The sequence below is a fragment of the Necator americanus genome, chromosome III (genome assembly GCF_031761385.1).
Source record: "Necator americanus strain Aroian chromosome III, whole genome shotgun sequence".
Taxonomy (NCBI): Eukaryota; Metazoa; Nematoda; class Chromadorea; order Rhabditida; family Ancylostomatidae; genus Necator; species Necator americanus.
Window position 1 is genome coordinate 5,896,156 of NC_087373.1, and position 15,758 is coordinate 5,911,913.

Here is a 15,758-nt window from a genome sequence, read left to right on the forward strand (position 1 = left end):
ATAGTTACTTGATTATTATAGCTTTTAGAATATTATAGTTGCAATAAAGTCACTGCTATTCCTCCTTGTTATGGATTTCACATGTTTCCAACATGTCTATATCTACATATTTTTAAATTTTCCAACGCATTGATTTCCTTAAATTTTGTCTTTGAGTGTGCAGGATCAGTCATGACAGTGGTGAACTCTGTTGAGGATTTGCCGGAAGATGTGAAAGAAATGATGGCACGCACTCGAAAAAATCCCATTTCAGTGTTTCTGGAGATGTATATGCAGATATTCAAGTAAATTTTCATCTTTAAAGTTACTGGAGTGTTACAGTCGAGTCAAAATAACCTGAAATCGTGTGTACTTGCACGAACAGCAGCGCTCGATTAGGGACGACGAAGCCAGAGGCTGCTATCAAAATGGGACCTTACTCATTTTCGCAGTACGCTTGTGGCAAGCCACAGCCACTTTGAGCGCTGCCGCGTGTGCAATTGCTTCAGGTTTCAGGTTGTCTTGACCAGACTATATGATACGTCCAAGAAATATTTCTCTTGCGATTTCTGCTCCTACTGTTCATAAGGGATGCGTATACTGCAAAAGGTGAAGCGAAAGTTAACCGCTATGCTGTCGTCTGTTTACTCAGTCTATTTTACATACTATCTGTAGCCTAGACGATGCAGCCTGGGCGCACCCCGGTACTGCAAGTCCCAGTATCTGCGCGAACTTTCGCATTTGCATGATTGGAAGTATTATAGCAAACGGACCGAAGTCTTCGAAATGACATGACACTCAATCTATGGTCCTATTTTAAACTTGTTTTAGGGAAGCTCCGAAAGTATTTGTCCAAAATCTACCTGGAGACGTAAAGGGATCGTAAGTTTCAATTTTTGTTGTGGTCCATAGATGTTCATCACATTATCTTTGATATAGGTTCTTCTTTGTTACGTCTGTCCGAATCGGAAATGTCGAAGTGAAAGGCTTACCACATCGTACGAAGAAAGTTGCGAAGTTGGACTGTTTTGTTAAAGGGATCAAGGTGCAGTCTATAATTACAGTATAGCAAAAACGACATGAAGCAGTTGCGTAAGTGGTTGCGCTCGAAGCGATGCGATGGAGCGTAGCGGTTAGGATCGAGTGAGAAAACCTGCTACCACCCATTGCTGCAGGTCACTATAGTTTCAACCGTTATCTCCACCCCGCCGCTGCGATGGCAACTGCTTACACAACTGCACCGTGCTTCATGTGGTTTGACCCGGCTATGCTTCCGCTCTTCACTCTACCAGTCATCACACAGTTTGCAGGTTTTGTGTGAACAATTTACTGTGGAGATCGCAAAATCATCGCAGGAATTGGAATTCAAGCAAGAGAGCACATTTTTCGAGTTGCTACGCAAGCATACATACTCCAAGTTCTATCAGTACGTTTTTACTAACTTCATCTGCTGCATGGATGTAATACTTTTGTAAATATGAAGTTACATGCGAAAAAGTGTTCGACAGGATAGACGCGGATATTTCTCAACAAAACTAAAGCTGTTTCTCATTTCTTTACATCTATTTTTGTTTGTTGCAATCAACTCGTGAAATGCATGTATGTGGTTGGTAATAAGTTCTAATGTCTTCCCCGATTTTTTATGCTCACGAAAAAGCACGCAATTTATTGTTGTTATCGTTCGTCTCTTATCATTCTTAGTTTCGCTACTATTCCGACTTCTCTTCCATGTGCAACCTGTTATCGCCGAGTCGTTTATTTTTCAGTGTAACGATTGTCCCTAGCGTTAAGGAGTGATTTATTAAGTTTAAAAGACTTTCAAGGGAGTTGTGCTGTGAAATCCGTAATTGAGTTCTCTTCTTTTTCGTCTCACACCACACTAAACACCTAAACATTTGTGCGGGTAAAATGTAGTTGAAAGGGGGAGAGGCACTCAGTGGCGTCCTTATTTCTCGAAGTAATTAATAAAATCAGTCGTGGCCGCAATTCCTAAGCTTTAGTCTTAGAGGATCTATGACATGTAAACTAAAGTTACTGAGAGAGAAAAGCAAGTTAGAGCGTCGGGAAATAAGGGCGCTCCTGAGTGCCCACCTATCCTTTCCCAACTACATTTTTCTCATGGGTGCTTGGTCCCAGAGCCTAGAATTTAAAGAATTGCGAAGAAAAAGTAAACAATGAACGTTGGCTGCGCTTCCTATCAGCTTAATGTGCACTTCGTGCTGACATCGGTACATATAGCAACATTAGTATACATTACAACTTATGGTGCATTTTTTCTTCAAATATCCACCACCTTACTTTGTAGGCTTAGCTCCGAGCGTCCAGAAACTATTCTATCCGAAAAGGTCATAGCAAGCATATTCCTGATTACTAGAAGTGATGCGGGAAGCCGTGCTGAGATAATTTCGTTAGCTACTGGAAACAAAGGTTTAAGAGGTCAGTTTTTCTGGATTTTCTACTTGCATTTCATTTCACTGTTTTTCTTTCTAGATTTCATTCTAAATGTTTTGAGTACAATTTGAGGTGACTTGCTGAGTCTTCATGGTTGTAGCGTTAACGATTGTCACGCTGAAATCATAGCACGGAGAGGACTTTTACGGTGAATTTCAGTGACATATTGGATAAATTAACTCACCAAAAGTCTTCTATGTTTAGTTTCCTATATGCTCAAGTCATTTTGTTCACAAAAACTCCTGCACAATCAATATTTGTCAAGAACACTGAAACAAGTAAGGCTACTATTTATTCTGATCTCTATTGCAATCGATGTTTTATCGCTTTACCATTGTAATCTAAACCATTGAAGAGAAGCTTGCTGTGCGAAAAGGGCTCTCGTTTCACATGTTTGTCAATACCGCTCCTTGTGGAGATGCTCGTGTGTACTCTTTCAACGATGCTGGTCTGGTAAATGCCAATGAAGCAGAAACCAATAGCCTTCTACGATTTAAAGTAGAGAACGGTGAGCTTATTTAACCCGTGAAATGATTCCTTTCTCAATTTATACATCACTAAACTCTTCGTTCATTAAAATCAGGAACGTTTACTTTTCGTTTTTCTTCTTTTTTTTTCTTGTGTGAATTTCTTTTGCTATACAATGCTTACGTTTTATTATTTCTCTACAGTAGTCTAAGCCATTTTTCACTTTTTATCCATCTACGTCTGCATTTCAGGAATGGGTACTGTCTTGGGTCGATTCCCGGAAACTCTCGCTCCACAAACCATTGATGGTATTGCTGGTGGAGAACGAGTGCGAACGATGTCCTGCAGTGACAAAATGATGCGCTGGAATGTTTTGGGAATTCAAGGAGGATTGCTCTCTCTAATTCTCGATCCTGTTCGTTTTTTTTTCGTTTTTTTTACATACTAGTTGTTGGAAATCCATGTTTAGATCTACTTGTCCTCTGTGGCCGTAGCAGACAAGGCTGATGGGAAACGCATGGAAAGAGCACTGTTTGGACGACTTGAAGGTTTCCAGCCCAAAGCTCCCTTCCATCTAAACAAGCCATTCATTGGTAAATGTCAGGTAAAAAAAAAACTATAAATTGTCTTTGATTCTGTTACTTCGTACTTTGCTTAGTAAACCAAGCCGGGTTCCAATTTTAGGGTGATGCTTCGTCACGCGAATCTACAGCTGGTTCACCTATATCGGTAAACTGGAACATAGCAGACGATTCTATGGAGGTAAGCGTGTCGACCACATCGCGGAGGCCGTGACTGCTCCTCTATAGATTTTGGCAATGATATTTTTTTAATGTTTGAACTGTTCGGTTTTATCGCCTATATCTTACAACTGTAGGTTTTACGAACTACTTTTGGCCGTATAGATGCCCATACACCAGAGGAGGTTTCCCGCTTGTCGAAGAAAGAAATGGCTATGCTGTTTAAGAAGGTGCGTCTTCAGCGTTCGGTTTCTTTTTGATTTTTTCGTTATTAATAGTAGGTTGGCGCCGATAAGTAGCTTAGCGTATTCTGCATTGTTTTGAACTTGGTTATCAACTAACCATTCTTGATTTCGAACTCGACTAATTTTTCCCATAAAGGCAGCATACCACTAATCTTGAGTGATACGAATTTCAAGTGGAGTATCCGTATACGGGGTCGTAGATTATGGAGACTGGGGTGGTTCCGCTCCCTGAAGCACTGCAAGCAACCGGCTCCTGAGTGCTGTTTTGTACGATGCCTTCTATTGCAGCTCGCCACCCTTGCACGCTTGGTGTCCCTTACTGCTTATCGCGGAAGTCCGAATTGATTTTCGACGAATCGCAGGGCGGAGGCGGCGCAAGGGGTGGAGAGTTGCAATTGTTTGCGTTGTACAAAACAGCATTCTGAAGGCGGCTGTTTGCAGTGGTGCAGGGAGAGATGAACGGAACTACCCCCGTCTCTATAATCTACGACCCCGTATACGGTACTCCACCTATATCCGCACCACCTCAGATTCGTGGTATGCTGCCTTTAATTTTAATTTTAACTAATTTTCACCCCAAATTAAAATTCAGAGTATTTATATCTCAAACATGTATTTGGACTATTGTTGTCGTTGCTCTTTTTTTTGCCGGTCTATCCTAGTTTTTCTTTCCTTCAGTAATCTCCAGAATTGCTTGATAATTTCTGGGAAAATCTAAATAGTCTTTATCTCCTGAATCCCTCCCTATTCCTTCATCTCTCCTTCCTTTTTTTCCAAATCCCATAGCCATATTTTTTAAGACTGATCACGAGTAATATTGGCGCTTTTTTATACTGAACTTTCTAAGAGTTGCTTTGTAAAAACTTGGATCAGTTTCAAAACTCATCGAACCTCATTAGAGAGCCAGCCCATACTCGTTAACATAGGTAGCCAGAAGGTGTTACGAAGTGAAGTCAATTTCAGGTTTGCAGTAGCATTGGACTTCCTGTACCTGAGGGCTACACTTATGAAAATATAAAGGTTCACTGCAAACAACATCAGGAAGGGAAGTTAGCCCTAGAGAATTGGTGGGTTATCTGTCATTAAATATTTTCTTCTAGAATTCTGGTTCTATGGACCACGAAAACAGTGCCGCTATTTTGCTTTTTTCTTTTCCTTTTTTTCATTGCAATATTTAGTCATACTGATCAGCCGACTTCGTCGGCCTCTCGCGCTGATAATATTATTTTTTTGGCTTAGATACTAGGCGACGAAAGAATACGTGTTTACAAAACATTTATCAACCAAATCACAGAGAACACCATAAATTATCTTTAGAAGTACTGAACGTTTCGAAGTTATTTGACATGCGTAGAAATTGTTATATGCACGTGCACATGGATCTCCTGACAAGTTTCCACCGTCTATCCAGCAAAGATAGATAAATATCAATGATATTCTCGTATACATTCACATGGAAATTCTATCGCATTCCATAAGCTTCAGATGGTATATTTGCGGCGAAAATATAGAAAAATTGTGTGAATATCATTTGTGTGTGCTATATATGTATATTGATGATGAGCATAATCGATTACCCCACGAGGCCATCTGTCGTTGACTCGGGCAGTAGTCACGTCTTTACTGTCTTGGCTGATCTCTCATCACCGGTGTTTCAATTCTCTTGAACGTGTTAGTCTTTCCCTTCATTCGTCATTTAATGCAAATGGCAAATTTAATTGCGCAATCCATATCGAAATTTCGATTGTGTGATGCACGATCCAATATTATGGCCGTAGACGGTAGGTGTGAAGACCCGCCGGTTTAATCACGCAAGTATGAGGTACCTTTGACCTTTGAGTGTCCATAGGAATTCGCACCGAGCGTTTCCGCTTCATAGTAGTAGATTTGTATTTATGTTAATCAATAAAAAATAATAAATAACGTAATTAATAAATTTTGTATGTAATTTTGGGCGGAACCCTCGACCTTCGAGTTGATTTTCATTTCGCCGATCTTCTCTCTATCTATCTTTCTAACGTTTTTTCTTTCAGGCTGCGTGAGCAGAAGTTAGGAATGTGGCAGTCGAAACCCGAGGAAGTATCGATGTTTGTCGTTTGATCTTGTAGAGCTGCGATCTTAAATCTGCCAGCATTTACGATTACGAGAAAGCAGCTAATTTTTGACCTCCGTCGTATTTATTTGAGATCTTTGTTCTTGTTGTTGTTTTAACTAAACACTATACACAATCCTCTCAGATCTCCTACACCTCTATGTGTGTTTATAATCGAAAAATCTGCTTATTATGTTTACCTCGATTCATTCAGTTACTTATATAATGTTCGTAGTTGTTGGTTTTTCTAACATGTGCCACACGATTGTTGTTGTTGTATCGCTCAAGCACTGTGTTGTATTTGTGGCAGTAAAACTTGTAGTAGTCTCTGTAGTTTCTTCACAGGCGTTAAATGCGCTTTAATTCTGATTATTTACGAAAAAAAGAATTCGTTTCAAACTTTTGTAAGTTATAGAGTGTTCGCCATTTGCTGAGATATCCCTAATTTTTAGAGTGTGAATGACGAGTCGCCTTGATCCTGCTGAGGATGACGGTGTCACATTATCCATAGATGATTCAAGCACTTCTGGACAGGGTTCTGAGCCAGTATCACGGCGTCGGCTTGCATTTCGACCACCAACTGAAAATCAGGTGCCCAACACCAGTGTGAATCGTTCTGATCCCGCGAGTGGCGAATGTTCGACGAGTGCAGGAGTACGTGAGCATTTGTTTCTGGAAATTTCGATTTAGTTTTTGTTTTTTTATGCACCAATCATGGTTCGTGCAGCGAAGAAGGAAAAACTTTTGTTAGAAACTCATCCATTAAAAATAGGTTGAGATGTTTGCTTCGAATTTTCTGTCCTATTTACGAAGAAAAAAAAGGTTGATACAGTTTATTATTGAAGGAACTATTTAATTTTCTCATTTTCGATATTTTTCTAATCTTCGATTATGTGTAGTTTTTTGACTTTTTTGGAATTAACTGGACCAAACACTATATTGCGTATTCGTTATGTATTCAAGTCCTCGTTCTTACACACATGATTCAGCCATCTAAACCGAGCACGTCTGCTCTTAATGAAGAAGAGCGCCTTCCTAGAAAGTCGAAGACGTGGAGTCATGATGAGATCATGGTCTTCTACGAGGGGCTGAAACAGGTTGGATCTTTGGGAAACCTAATATTGTTCACTGATTTGTTGGAATACATGTTTGCAGTGCGGAAAAGATTTCGATGGCGTTATGCGCATCATGGCAAAACGGAAAGTGGATAAGAACAAGGAACAGACAAAAAACTACTATTTCAACTTACTTAAACACGTAAAACAATCTATTTCCTTGGATGAAGGTAGTGAACAGTTCTTATGACATTAGAATTTTTGCAATTCGGTTATTTTATTCAAGATTCAATGGGCGATATAGGACGTGATGCTAAAGAGTTATTCATAACTATAAATGCTTGTGAATGGAGAAGACGTACGCGCAATAACCAATATATACCGGAACGAATGAAGGAGTTGATATTTCACGGGTTAGCCAAAGATACCACTTTTTTCTTTGTCATTTTGCAAGGCACAGTACTTTCGTTTCAGCAGCACAACTATGCCCTTTCGTGATAAATTCAAGAAGAAAAGTGTTCCCGTGAAAATCAAGACACCACCTTGTCCTTCATTGCTGAAGTTCTTTTATAGTAGGTTTTTCACAGAAATTTTTTCAAACACCCGTCTTACGGTCCATTCATCGTTATTTCTGTAATTCTATCCGCGTCTGTCTTCTTTTCGTTTATCTCTCTTTACGAATGTTTCATTTGTATTTCTGTGGGTGTGTATATATTGAAAAAACTGCATTACAGATAACCAAGATGACAAGTTTCCCTCTGAAATCGTAGTCTCCTTGAAGCCGATGACATACGTTGATGCGTCTTACGTGGTAAAGTACAAGTTACTCGAATTTGTCTTCCAAATATTACTCCTGTGCTTAAAATAGCTAATTTGTTTAGGTTAGCTGTGAACAGAACCCTTTGCTCCGAATTCGACTGAGCACAAATGATCGTATCTCGAGGATTTTTCAACTGTTGCGTCATAAATGGGCGTCATCACTGAGCAAACTGGTAATGTTACGACCCATACTGCACTGGCCAAATATCTCATTATTGTATCTGATTTATTTCATTCTAGGATGCGAACGGAAGCAGAAGATCATCTGGTCCTCGACCTGAAATCCGTTTATTTGCTGGAAAAGACACCGAAGTGGGACGTGTGATTCTTAGCCCAGCCGAACAAGCGCCAGCACTGGGACTGTCTTTGAACAAGTACGCGGCTGGTCAAATTTCTTTTTTATCTATAGGTGTTCAAAAAATTGTTCCAAATTGACAGGTTGAGAAAAGAACGAGAAGATCGTGAAACTCTAAAATCAAAAAGGTCTAGGAGCGCACCGTTCAATACAGGTAATGTCTTGACTTTATTTTGACTCTTGTATTTTTCTTTTAAAAAAAAAGATGACATACGCTCTAATACAGAGGAGTGTGTGGGCCATTGAGATTAAAATAATGTCTTTAGAATGTTGTTGAGGTAAAAATAAAATGTAACGAGATAGAGAGTCACCACTAACCACTCGTCCAGGGTTTCTTTATACGTCGAAAATGGTGAAAGGGAGGGACTATTCTTGTCAAGATCACGATAGATTAAAAACCAAAAATGATAGTTTATAGAAAACGGTAGAGCAAAACTGTTTTGTTTAATTTATCAATTTTGTCCACATTTTGTGTATATACCGGATGTATATGTATTACTTCCATTGTGTTCCTGTCAAGAAAGTACCCTAAAAATTCTTTAAGACGGAGAAGAGAAAATGCTCTGAAATTTCCTTAAAAAAGAGCAGTTTTTTCTCAGGCGTTCAATCACTTTGGACATTTAAAATTTCTTCTTTAGAACCTTCTTATTCGGTGAGGATGTCGCGTAGTTTCGTCTTGAATGAAGAAGTGTTCAAAACTGGATTATGCGAGGAGAATGTGCAAGATGCGATCGTGGCAGAGATATACTGTTTGGTTAGTTGTAATTTAATCACCGTTTGGTCAAAAATCATCAGCTTTCTGGGTTTTTTAAAACGTTTTCTGCTTCTTCTCCCTACTAATGCAAAGTTCTGCCTATTTTTCTCATGAAAGATAACGGAACGAGACAGTGTGACTGACTGGTATCCTCCGCTTGTAACAATTCAAAATTATTCACAGGATTATTGAAGTTTACTTCTGATTCCTGTTATTACTGGTCGCTTATATATTCAGTCATGTGATTTCATTATTCTTATATTGCCGTTTTCTCTTTTTTTATGCAATGCCCTCACATGAACACACCATTTTTCTATTACCACTCCTCCATTACCGTATTGCGTCACCGTTATTCTGCAAAGGACATTTCTAAGTGCTGAGTTTCATGGTATAGTTAAGTCGTTCGTCGTCGAACTGTACCTTAATTCCTTAACATATGCTTTGATATATCTAAATCCAACCCAGAATTTCCCATGTTACGGAAAACTTCACTTTCACCACCTATGACGTTAAACTATAGATTTTAGTGCGGAATGACCCCGATTGTCGAGTTGGTGTATAGCATCAAGACGACTCCGATATACCGAGAAACGTGGCGTGTGCTTGTTTCCTTACTTGAGCGGGACTACGGAGAGGCACTTTTAGACACGGCACGAAAACGACCTGCAGAAACAACTGAACGAAAGTGTGTTAATTTTCAAGCATTTTCGATTATTGTTGGGAAATGGTCGGAATGATGTTACAGAGATGAACCTCCATCAAAAGTACGCCCTGTGAAGAACTCGAAAGCGAAGATGACGCCCCAAAGCAGCATGGGCTCCCCGCCGATTCAAGAGGAGGTTCGCTTAAATTTTAATAAATTTTTCATGCAACATAAGTACATAAATTGGACATGCTCACGATTTTAATGAGAAATGCTCAATTCTGCACTGAAATGTTCTAGGATCCACAAACACCAGTAGTTGTCCAGCCAGTTCTCTCTGAAAGTTCCGTTGTTCTTGAAGAATACGACAATTTTGCAGAACAGTACAATGCGCTTAGAGCGAAGAAAACAAATGTGTGACTTTTATATTTTGTACGATTTTAATCACTAATGAGTTAGCGTTCCTTCTTATAGAATCGTCGATCCTCATCAAGAGCTGCTGCAAGTTCATCTTCTCAGAAGCAAATAACGTCATTTATCGCTCCAAAAGCGGCTACGACAGCACTCCGAGTGGAGACAACGGGCGCAACTGCAGACATTATGCTCGGCAACCAAGGTTATTTCATGGTGTTTTGTTGAGCTTCTTAAAAATACTTTTATTCTTCATGCACTGGGGCAAATGTTACTACCATGTGATAAACTCCCATACTCCTAAACTTGTGAGAACACATAAATGGCTGCCGATATGAGACTTCAAATTGCTCCGAAAAAATCTTACTAGTCATTTCTAGTCTTCTTTTTGTAAAAAAGAAATTTTCATGAATTCTTCAAATACCACATTATCATTTTCAAAACAAAAAAAAAACATAAAAGGTCAATAGAACCAGATTAAGCTTCGGTGGGACCGTTGTGTAAAATTATTATCTAATTTACAGTGAGCCAGTACAAAGCCCGTTGTGCTGTTGAACGTGCAAAGAATCAAAGTCGAGGAGACAGCGTAGAAAAGGCCGCAACGGACTTCTCCGAGGTAGGACCTATTTTTCTGGATTATTTAAAATGTTTTTGAGATAAAAGAAAGTCTTATTTAGTTATGTCCAACATCGTTTGCTCATGATTTCTTGAGTTCTCTTCGTACACCCGAGAAGACTCCTGCCAAGAGCAAACAGGAAGAGGACAGGTGCTTCATTACTCTCCGTAATAGGAAGAATATTCTACATTATATTTCCGTTTAGGTCTGAGATCATGAATCGGCTTTTTGGAGGAGAATTATCAATGTCGCCAACAAGGGCAAGCGAACATACATTTTCATCTTTTAGACCACATACTGAAGACACTTCAAGGTGGGAGACTGAAAATAACTACAAAATATGCCCGTTTCGAGTTTGGTGCTTTTCAGTAGATGTGACCTTATGGAACGAGCACTAAGCGAAGCTTCACTAACCCCATCGAAAATGAAGGCGTACGCAGTTTCACAACACGGCAGCGGAACACTTCCGGATGACGTGCGATCATCAATGGTCGAAATGATGAATCAGGACAGCAGAGACTACGTGAAACAGTTCGAACAACTTGCCAACACCATAGCAGCCCCTCGAAATCGTGGACGAGGCGAAAGAACACCTGACAGAAGAAAAAGGAAGAGATAATTACATATAATTACATTTTACACATATGTTATGTCATAAGTCAAATGATACTCAATCTAATAAACGAGTTGTGCATATGTATTGAGTAGAAAGAACATAAGAATAAACGCTTTCAAGACTGATGTGCAATAAAATAAACATCTAGGAAACCATCCAAAAAAGATTTTTAAAGAATAAGGAAAGATGAAAATGTACTTGAACTCTACGATGCCAAGATTCGAAGCAGTTGAAGTTTGGACTTAGTCAGTGAACATATAGTTTGTCAGTTTAACCCAACTTTCACTATATCTGGTACATAATGAGGTTGTGGCTTAGTTATTTTGCGTTGGTTTTTTAAAGTTTCAGATCTCATTAACGGTAATTTCCTGCTGCGACCCTCGCTATGAATGAGTTCTCGCTTGAGAGAATTATTGTTAGAACTTAATATGTTGTGTTCCAAGTGGAAATAATGCGTGCAAAGTCAAATGATACGTTTTTTCTTATCCTACGCGATATTTCAGCTACTGAGAACATTTAGCGATTGCTCCCTATCTTCAGAGGGCCTAGAGTACGTGGCCTAGAATGACGTGAACACTGAATCACCATCGTTGCAACCCTGAAATCAGGGTTTTTAAAATCCAGCACATCCAAATCCTCAGGTACAAGATTAGGAGAGCCCGAATCCGACTTGCTTTTTTCGCCTTATGGCCTTGATGCTGGATAAACAACATGGTTAAGAAATGTTCTAGTAAAAGGTGAAACTAATAAAGGTTTACACATCATCAATAACCTAATCGATAACCTTGGAAGTGTTGGAGCAAAACTGGCCCTTTGGTCTATGAACCCTTCTTTTCGATTCTTTTTCAGAGTGTTAACGTTTAGTCATAACTTCTCTGTAATCGAGTATAAATGCCAGTGCTGTTACCTCTGGCTCTCTATCTGGAAAATACAACTTTGAACTACGGAGTAATAACCCGGGAGAGGGGGAGGGAGGGTAAGATGCAGTTTGGGTAGGGAACACTCAGTGGTGCTCTTATTTCTGAAAGTAAATTACTAAATCAATCAGGGCTTTAAGACCTAAGCATTAGCCCTGGAGAATCTATAACATGTAACCTAAAATTACTAAGAGAAAAAAAGAGAAGAAAAATAAAAAGAGAAAAAAAGAAGGAAAAAAACAGAAATAAGGGGGAAGCCACTCCCAGCTACATTACCCTAATCGGGTAGTACTAGCGGAGCATCTAGACGCCACACGTGAACTACGTGAATCCAGCCGAAAATCCCACTTCTAGTGCTGGAGAGAGCAGCTGAAGTTTCTATGCTCTAATAATAACACTATTAAAGGATGCATAACAGAGGATGCACGGTGAGCTTTGCTGGCTGGTTGGTGTGGAGGAAGAAATTGCTCTACTTTTTTTTTACTCTTCAGTTGCGTTGCTTCTCAGTTTTTCTTTGTGAAAAATGACATAGAAACTACATTGAATGGTTTTATTTCTTGGTTCAGGTTGCAGATATTTCCGTAGAAAACCTCATTTCTTGACATGATGGGTGGAGATGACTTTAAGGTGCCAATGTTGCCAAGTAAGCATTTTTTTAATTACTAGAATTCTTACTCGAGCACGAGTAGTGGCTATTTCTTCTTCTTTACTACCTGTTTTTTTGTCGCAGGTTTATTATAACCTCAATTTATTCGTCTTTTGCAGATAGGATGGCGCTGGTAAGCACAGAGAACAAAAATGAACCACAGCGAACATCGAAACTTCAGGTAGTTTATTGATTGTTCTAGGGTTTCCCTTTTACTAGTACTTCCAAAATTCCCTCTTATTATTCTTTAGGAGGATTTGTTTGTGTGTTTATGTTCAGGACTAGTTCTTAGTAGTGGTTACAGGCGAATCCTGGAGCTTTGGAATTTTAGCGGACTCGAACTTCTCTTATTTTCGATTCCTTAAATTCAAAAATGTTTGAAGCTGTCTAACTCATGTACATTTTGATCAATAAAGAACCATGAGCAGCGCAGGATTGTGTGTCCTCCCATCGGACTGTTTTTAAGTTATTGTATGTATCTCATTATGTGCTTTTTAAGGCTCCAATCATGCTGCTCACTGGACATGAGGAAGAGATTTTTGCTGCACGTTTTAGTACAGATGGAACCTGTCTTGCAACTGCAGGGTTCGATCAAAAAGTGATTTTAGCTACTGAGCTGTTGTTCTTCTAAACAGTTTTGGAACTTTGGTCGTTCTAGATCTTTCTTTGGAATGTTTACGGTGAATGTGAGAATTTTTCTCTTCTACGAGGTCATACAGGAGCTGTTATGGACGTTCATTTCAATACAGATTCAAGGTTTGCTCAGAATCAGAGAAATGGATAGTGACATGCACCCAGTTCTTTTCATTTAGCTTATTGGTATCAGCGGCAACAGATAAAACTGTGCGGGTTTGGGATATGGAAACTGGAGCATGTCGACGAAAGTTCAAGTCGCATATTGACATAGTAAACTCTTGTCATCCTTCACGCCGCGGACCACAACTCATCTGTTCTGCTGGTGATGATGGCCTGGTGAAAGTGGGTTCACCTTCAGCAAATAAATTTATCCGAATTTTCACTTTTTTTGTCCGTTCAATTCGTATATGCCTAATTATCTTTTTATTCTATCACGATACTGTATGTAAGAGAATTGCCTCGAGTTCTTCCGGACGTGACTAGGGTTCCTAGTCGGATTATATATGCAAGGCAGGTTTTAAAAAAGCCAAAGTTTCATTTCAGGTGCACGACATTCGACTAAAAGATGCTGTAAAAACATATGAGAATAGGTTTCAACAATTGGCCGTCACATTTAATGACACATCGGACGAAATCTTTGTGGGCAGCATTGACAGTGATATTTATGTAAGTCCTTCATTATGTTGAGTATTTTTATCGAGTTGATTATTTCTATACAATAGTTTGAGGAACTGCGACATTCTCTTAAAAAAAGGATTCTATTTGCTTTTATTTCAATACTTTTTGAGCGATTTTCTCGGATTTATGTGTATTTATGTGTCACTGCTGAAGGGGACGACCCTTTTGTTGTTTTGTCGCCGCGCTAACAATAAGCATTCAATATTGCACTACCTTTATTAGATGAAAAAAAGCAGCTCATCCGTTCGAAGGCTAACCGTGTAATAGCTCCCTCTGGTTGCAGTCTCATTCGAAAAACTTAAAAAGTAATACTCTGCCGTCTCTTTCAGCACTTTTTTTTCTAAGTATCGATCTCCAACGTGAGACCCCTACTTCCATTTTACAATAAACTGTACATTAATGTTACATTTTATACGATGTTAGAAGAACTGCAATTTTTATTTTACTAAGAGGCTGTAGCTTTGAACTTTGGAGAATAATAGGCGGACTCAGTGCATTCTGATTTAAGTAGTTTCGAGGGTATTCACATGATGTTTGGTACTGAGAAAACATTATAGCCAGTATTTTTAACAAAATTGTGTGTAGTAAGACCCTTGGAACACATGCCCGGATTTGCACACTACACTCTAATGTGAAAATCCGGGCATGCCGTGCCTTGTAGAAATGTAGCAACGACTAGCTTCGAAGTAATGTTACTGGGACTAAGCTTTCAGAGATTTTTCTCTCAATACTTAATATAATATTTAATATTTTTTTTCTTTTCAACTATCGACTAATCTGTATTAGCTGTATTGTTTAGTGCTGGGATATGCGACGTGATGATATCTCTTATGTAATGCAAGGACACAAAGACATCATTACTGGATTAGCTTTAAGTCCAAATGGCAACTACCTCCTATCTAATAGTATGGATTGCTCAGGTTTGTTTAGTGCTAAGAAATTTATGCTGTTCGTGATTACGTTAAGTCGAAGATTTTATAAATTTCAGCAAAAATGTGGGATGTGAGGCCTTTTGCTCCGCAGGAGCGGTGTCTTAAATCCTTCTATGGTCATCAGCACAACTTTGAAAAGGTTTGTATAAATTTATGGCTAATTAAATATTCAAGACGTATCAGAATCCTTTCATCTGTAGAATTTGCTGAAATGTGGATGGTCCGGTGATGGCAAGAGAATCACTGCCGGTTCTAGCGATCGATTTGTTTACGTGTGGGATGTCGGCTCTCGTCATATACTTTACAAACTTCCTGGTCACTTGGGTTCCGTTAATGCCACGGACTTACATCCTTTAGAACCGATATGTGAGTTGAACCATCCAGTTTTATAAGATTCTTTAGAATATTAATCTCCAAAACTGTTTCGATTTAAAATAGCAAAAAGAAATGAATCCACTTCCATATATGGGTTTCCATTTCAACTTCTAATTTATTTTTAACTGCAAATTTGTACAGAACATCCTTCTTTCAGTGTTATCAGCAGGAAGCGATAAGCGGATATTCTTGGGCGAAATCGCGTAGTTGTTTGTATAGTTGGAATGATCTCGAATTGTTAAGTACTAAATTAAATCGGTTGTTTTGTTTTCTGATTTGTATTCATGATTGTTCAAAAGTGGTTGATCCCGAATAAATATTCTTTCATAA

General features: G+C 39.0%; 3 protein-coding genes across 3 annotated transcripts; all 3 read left to right on the top strand.

Annotated features, from left to right (window-relative positions):
• Positions 1-171: 171 nt before the first annotated feature.
• On the top strand, positions 172-5,983 carry RB195_008721 (uncharacterized protein; the record flags this gene model as incomplete). The annotated part of the gene is made up of 14 exons (XM_064195358.1): positions 172-284; positions 811-861; positions 919-1,024; positions 1,290-1,405; positions 2,285-2,415; positions 2,503-2,578; positions 2,635-2,708; positions 2,786-2,938; positions 3,150-3,313; positions 3,368-3,502; positions 3,583-3,660; positions 3,776-3,868; positions 4,847-4,950; positions 5,917-5,983. The coding sequence occupies 14 exons, from the start codon at positions 172-174 to the stop codon at positions 5,981-5,983; spliced, it is 1,461 nt and encodes a 486-aa protein (XP_064046503.1).
• A 451-nt stretch (positions 5,984-6,434) lies between these two features.
• RB195_008722 (uncharacterized protein) lies at positions 6,435-11,247 on the top strand (the record flags this gene model as incomplete). Its single annotated transcript, XM_013448311.2, has 18 exons — positions 6,435-6,629; positions 6,965-7,072; positions 7,131-7,260; positions 7,317-7,443; positions 7,505-7,602; positions 7,765-7,841; positions 7,912-8,022; positions 8,090-8,223; positions 8,288-8,358; positions 8,843-8,958; positions 9,486-9,643; positions 9,704-9,797; positions 9,902-10,015; positions 10,076-10,217; positions 10,537-10,628; positions 10,690-10,778; positions 10,834-10,941; positions 10,998-11,247. 18 exons carry the CDS (start codon positions 6,435-6,437, stop codon positions 11,245-11,247), a joined length of 2,214 nt encoding a protein of 737 aa, XP_013303765.2.
• Positions 11,248-12,764: 1,517 nt separating this feature from the next.
• On the top strand, positions 12,765-15,635 carry RB195_008723 (uncharacterized protein; the record flags this gene model as incomplete). Its single annotated transcript, XM_064195359.1, has 10 exons — positions 12,765-12,804; positions 12,927-12,988; positions 13,307-13,405; positions 13,466-13,563; positions 13,620-13,785; positions 13,987-14,109; positions 14,921-15,041; positions 15,110-15,192; positions 15,254-15,419; positions 15,586-15,635. The coding sequence occupies 10 exons, from the start codon at positions 12,765-12,767 to the stop codon at positions 15,633-15,635; spliced, it is 1,008 nt and encodes a 335-aa protein (XP_064046504.1).
• Positions 15,636-15,758: the final 123 nt, after the last annotated feature.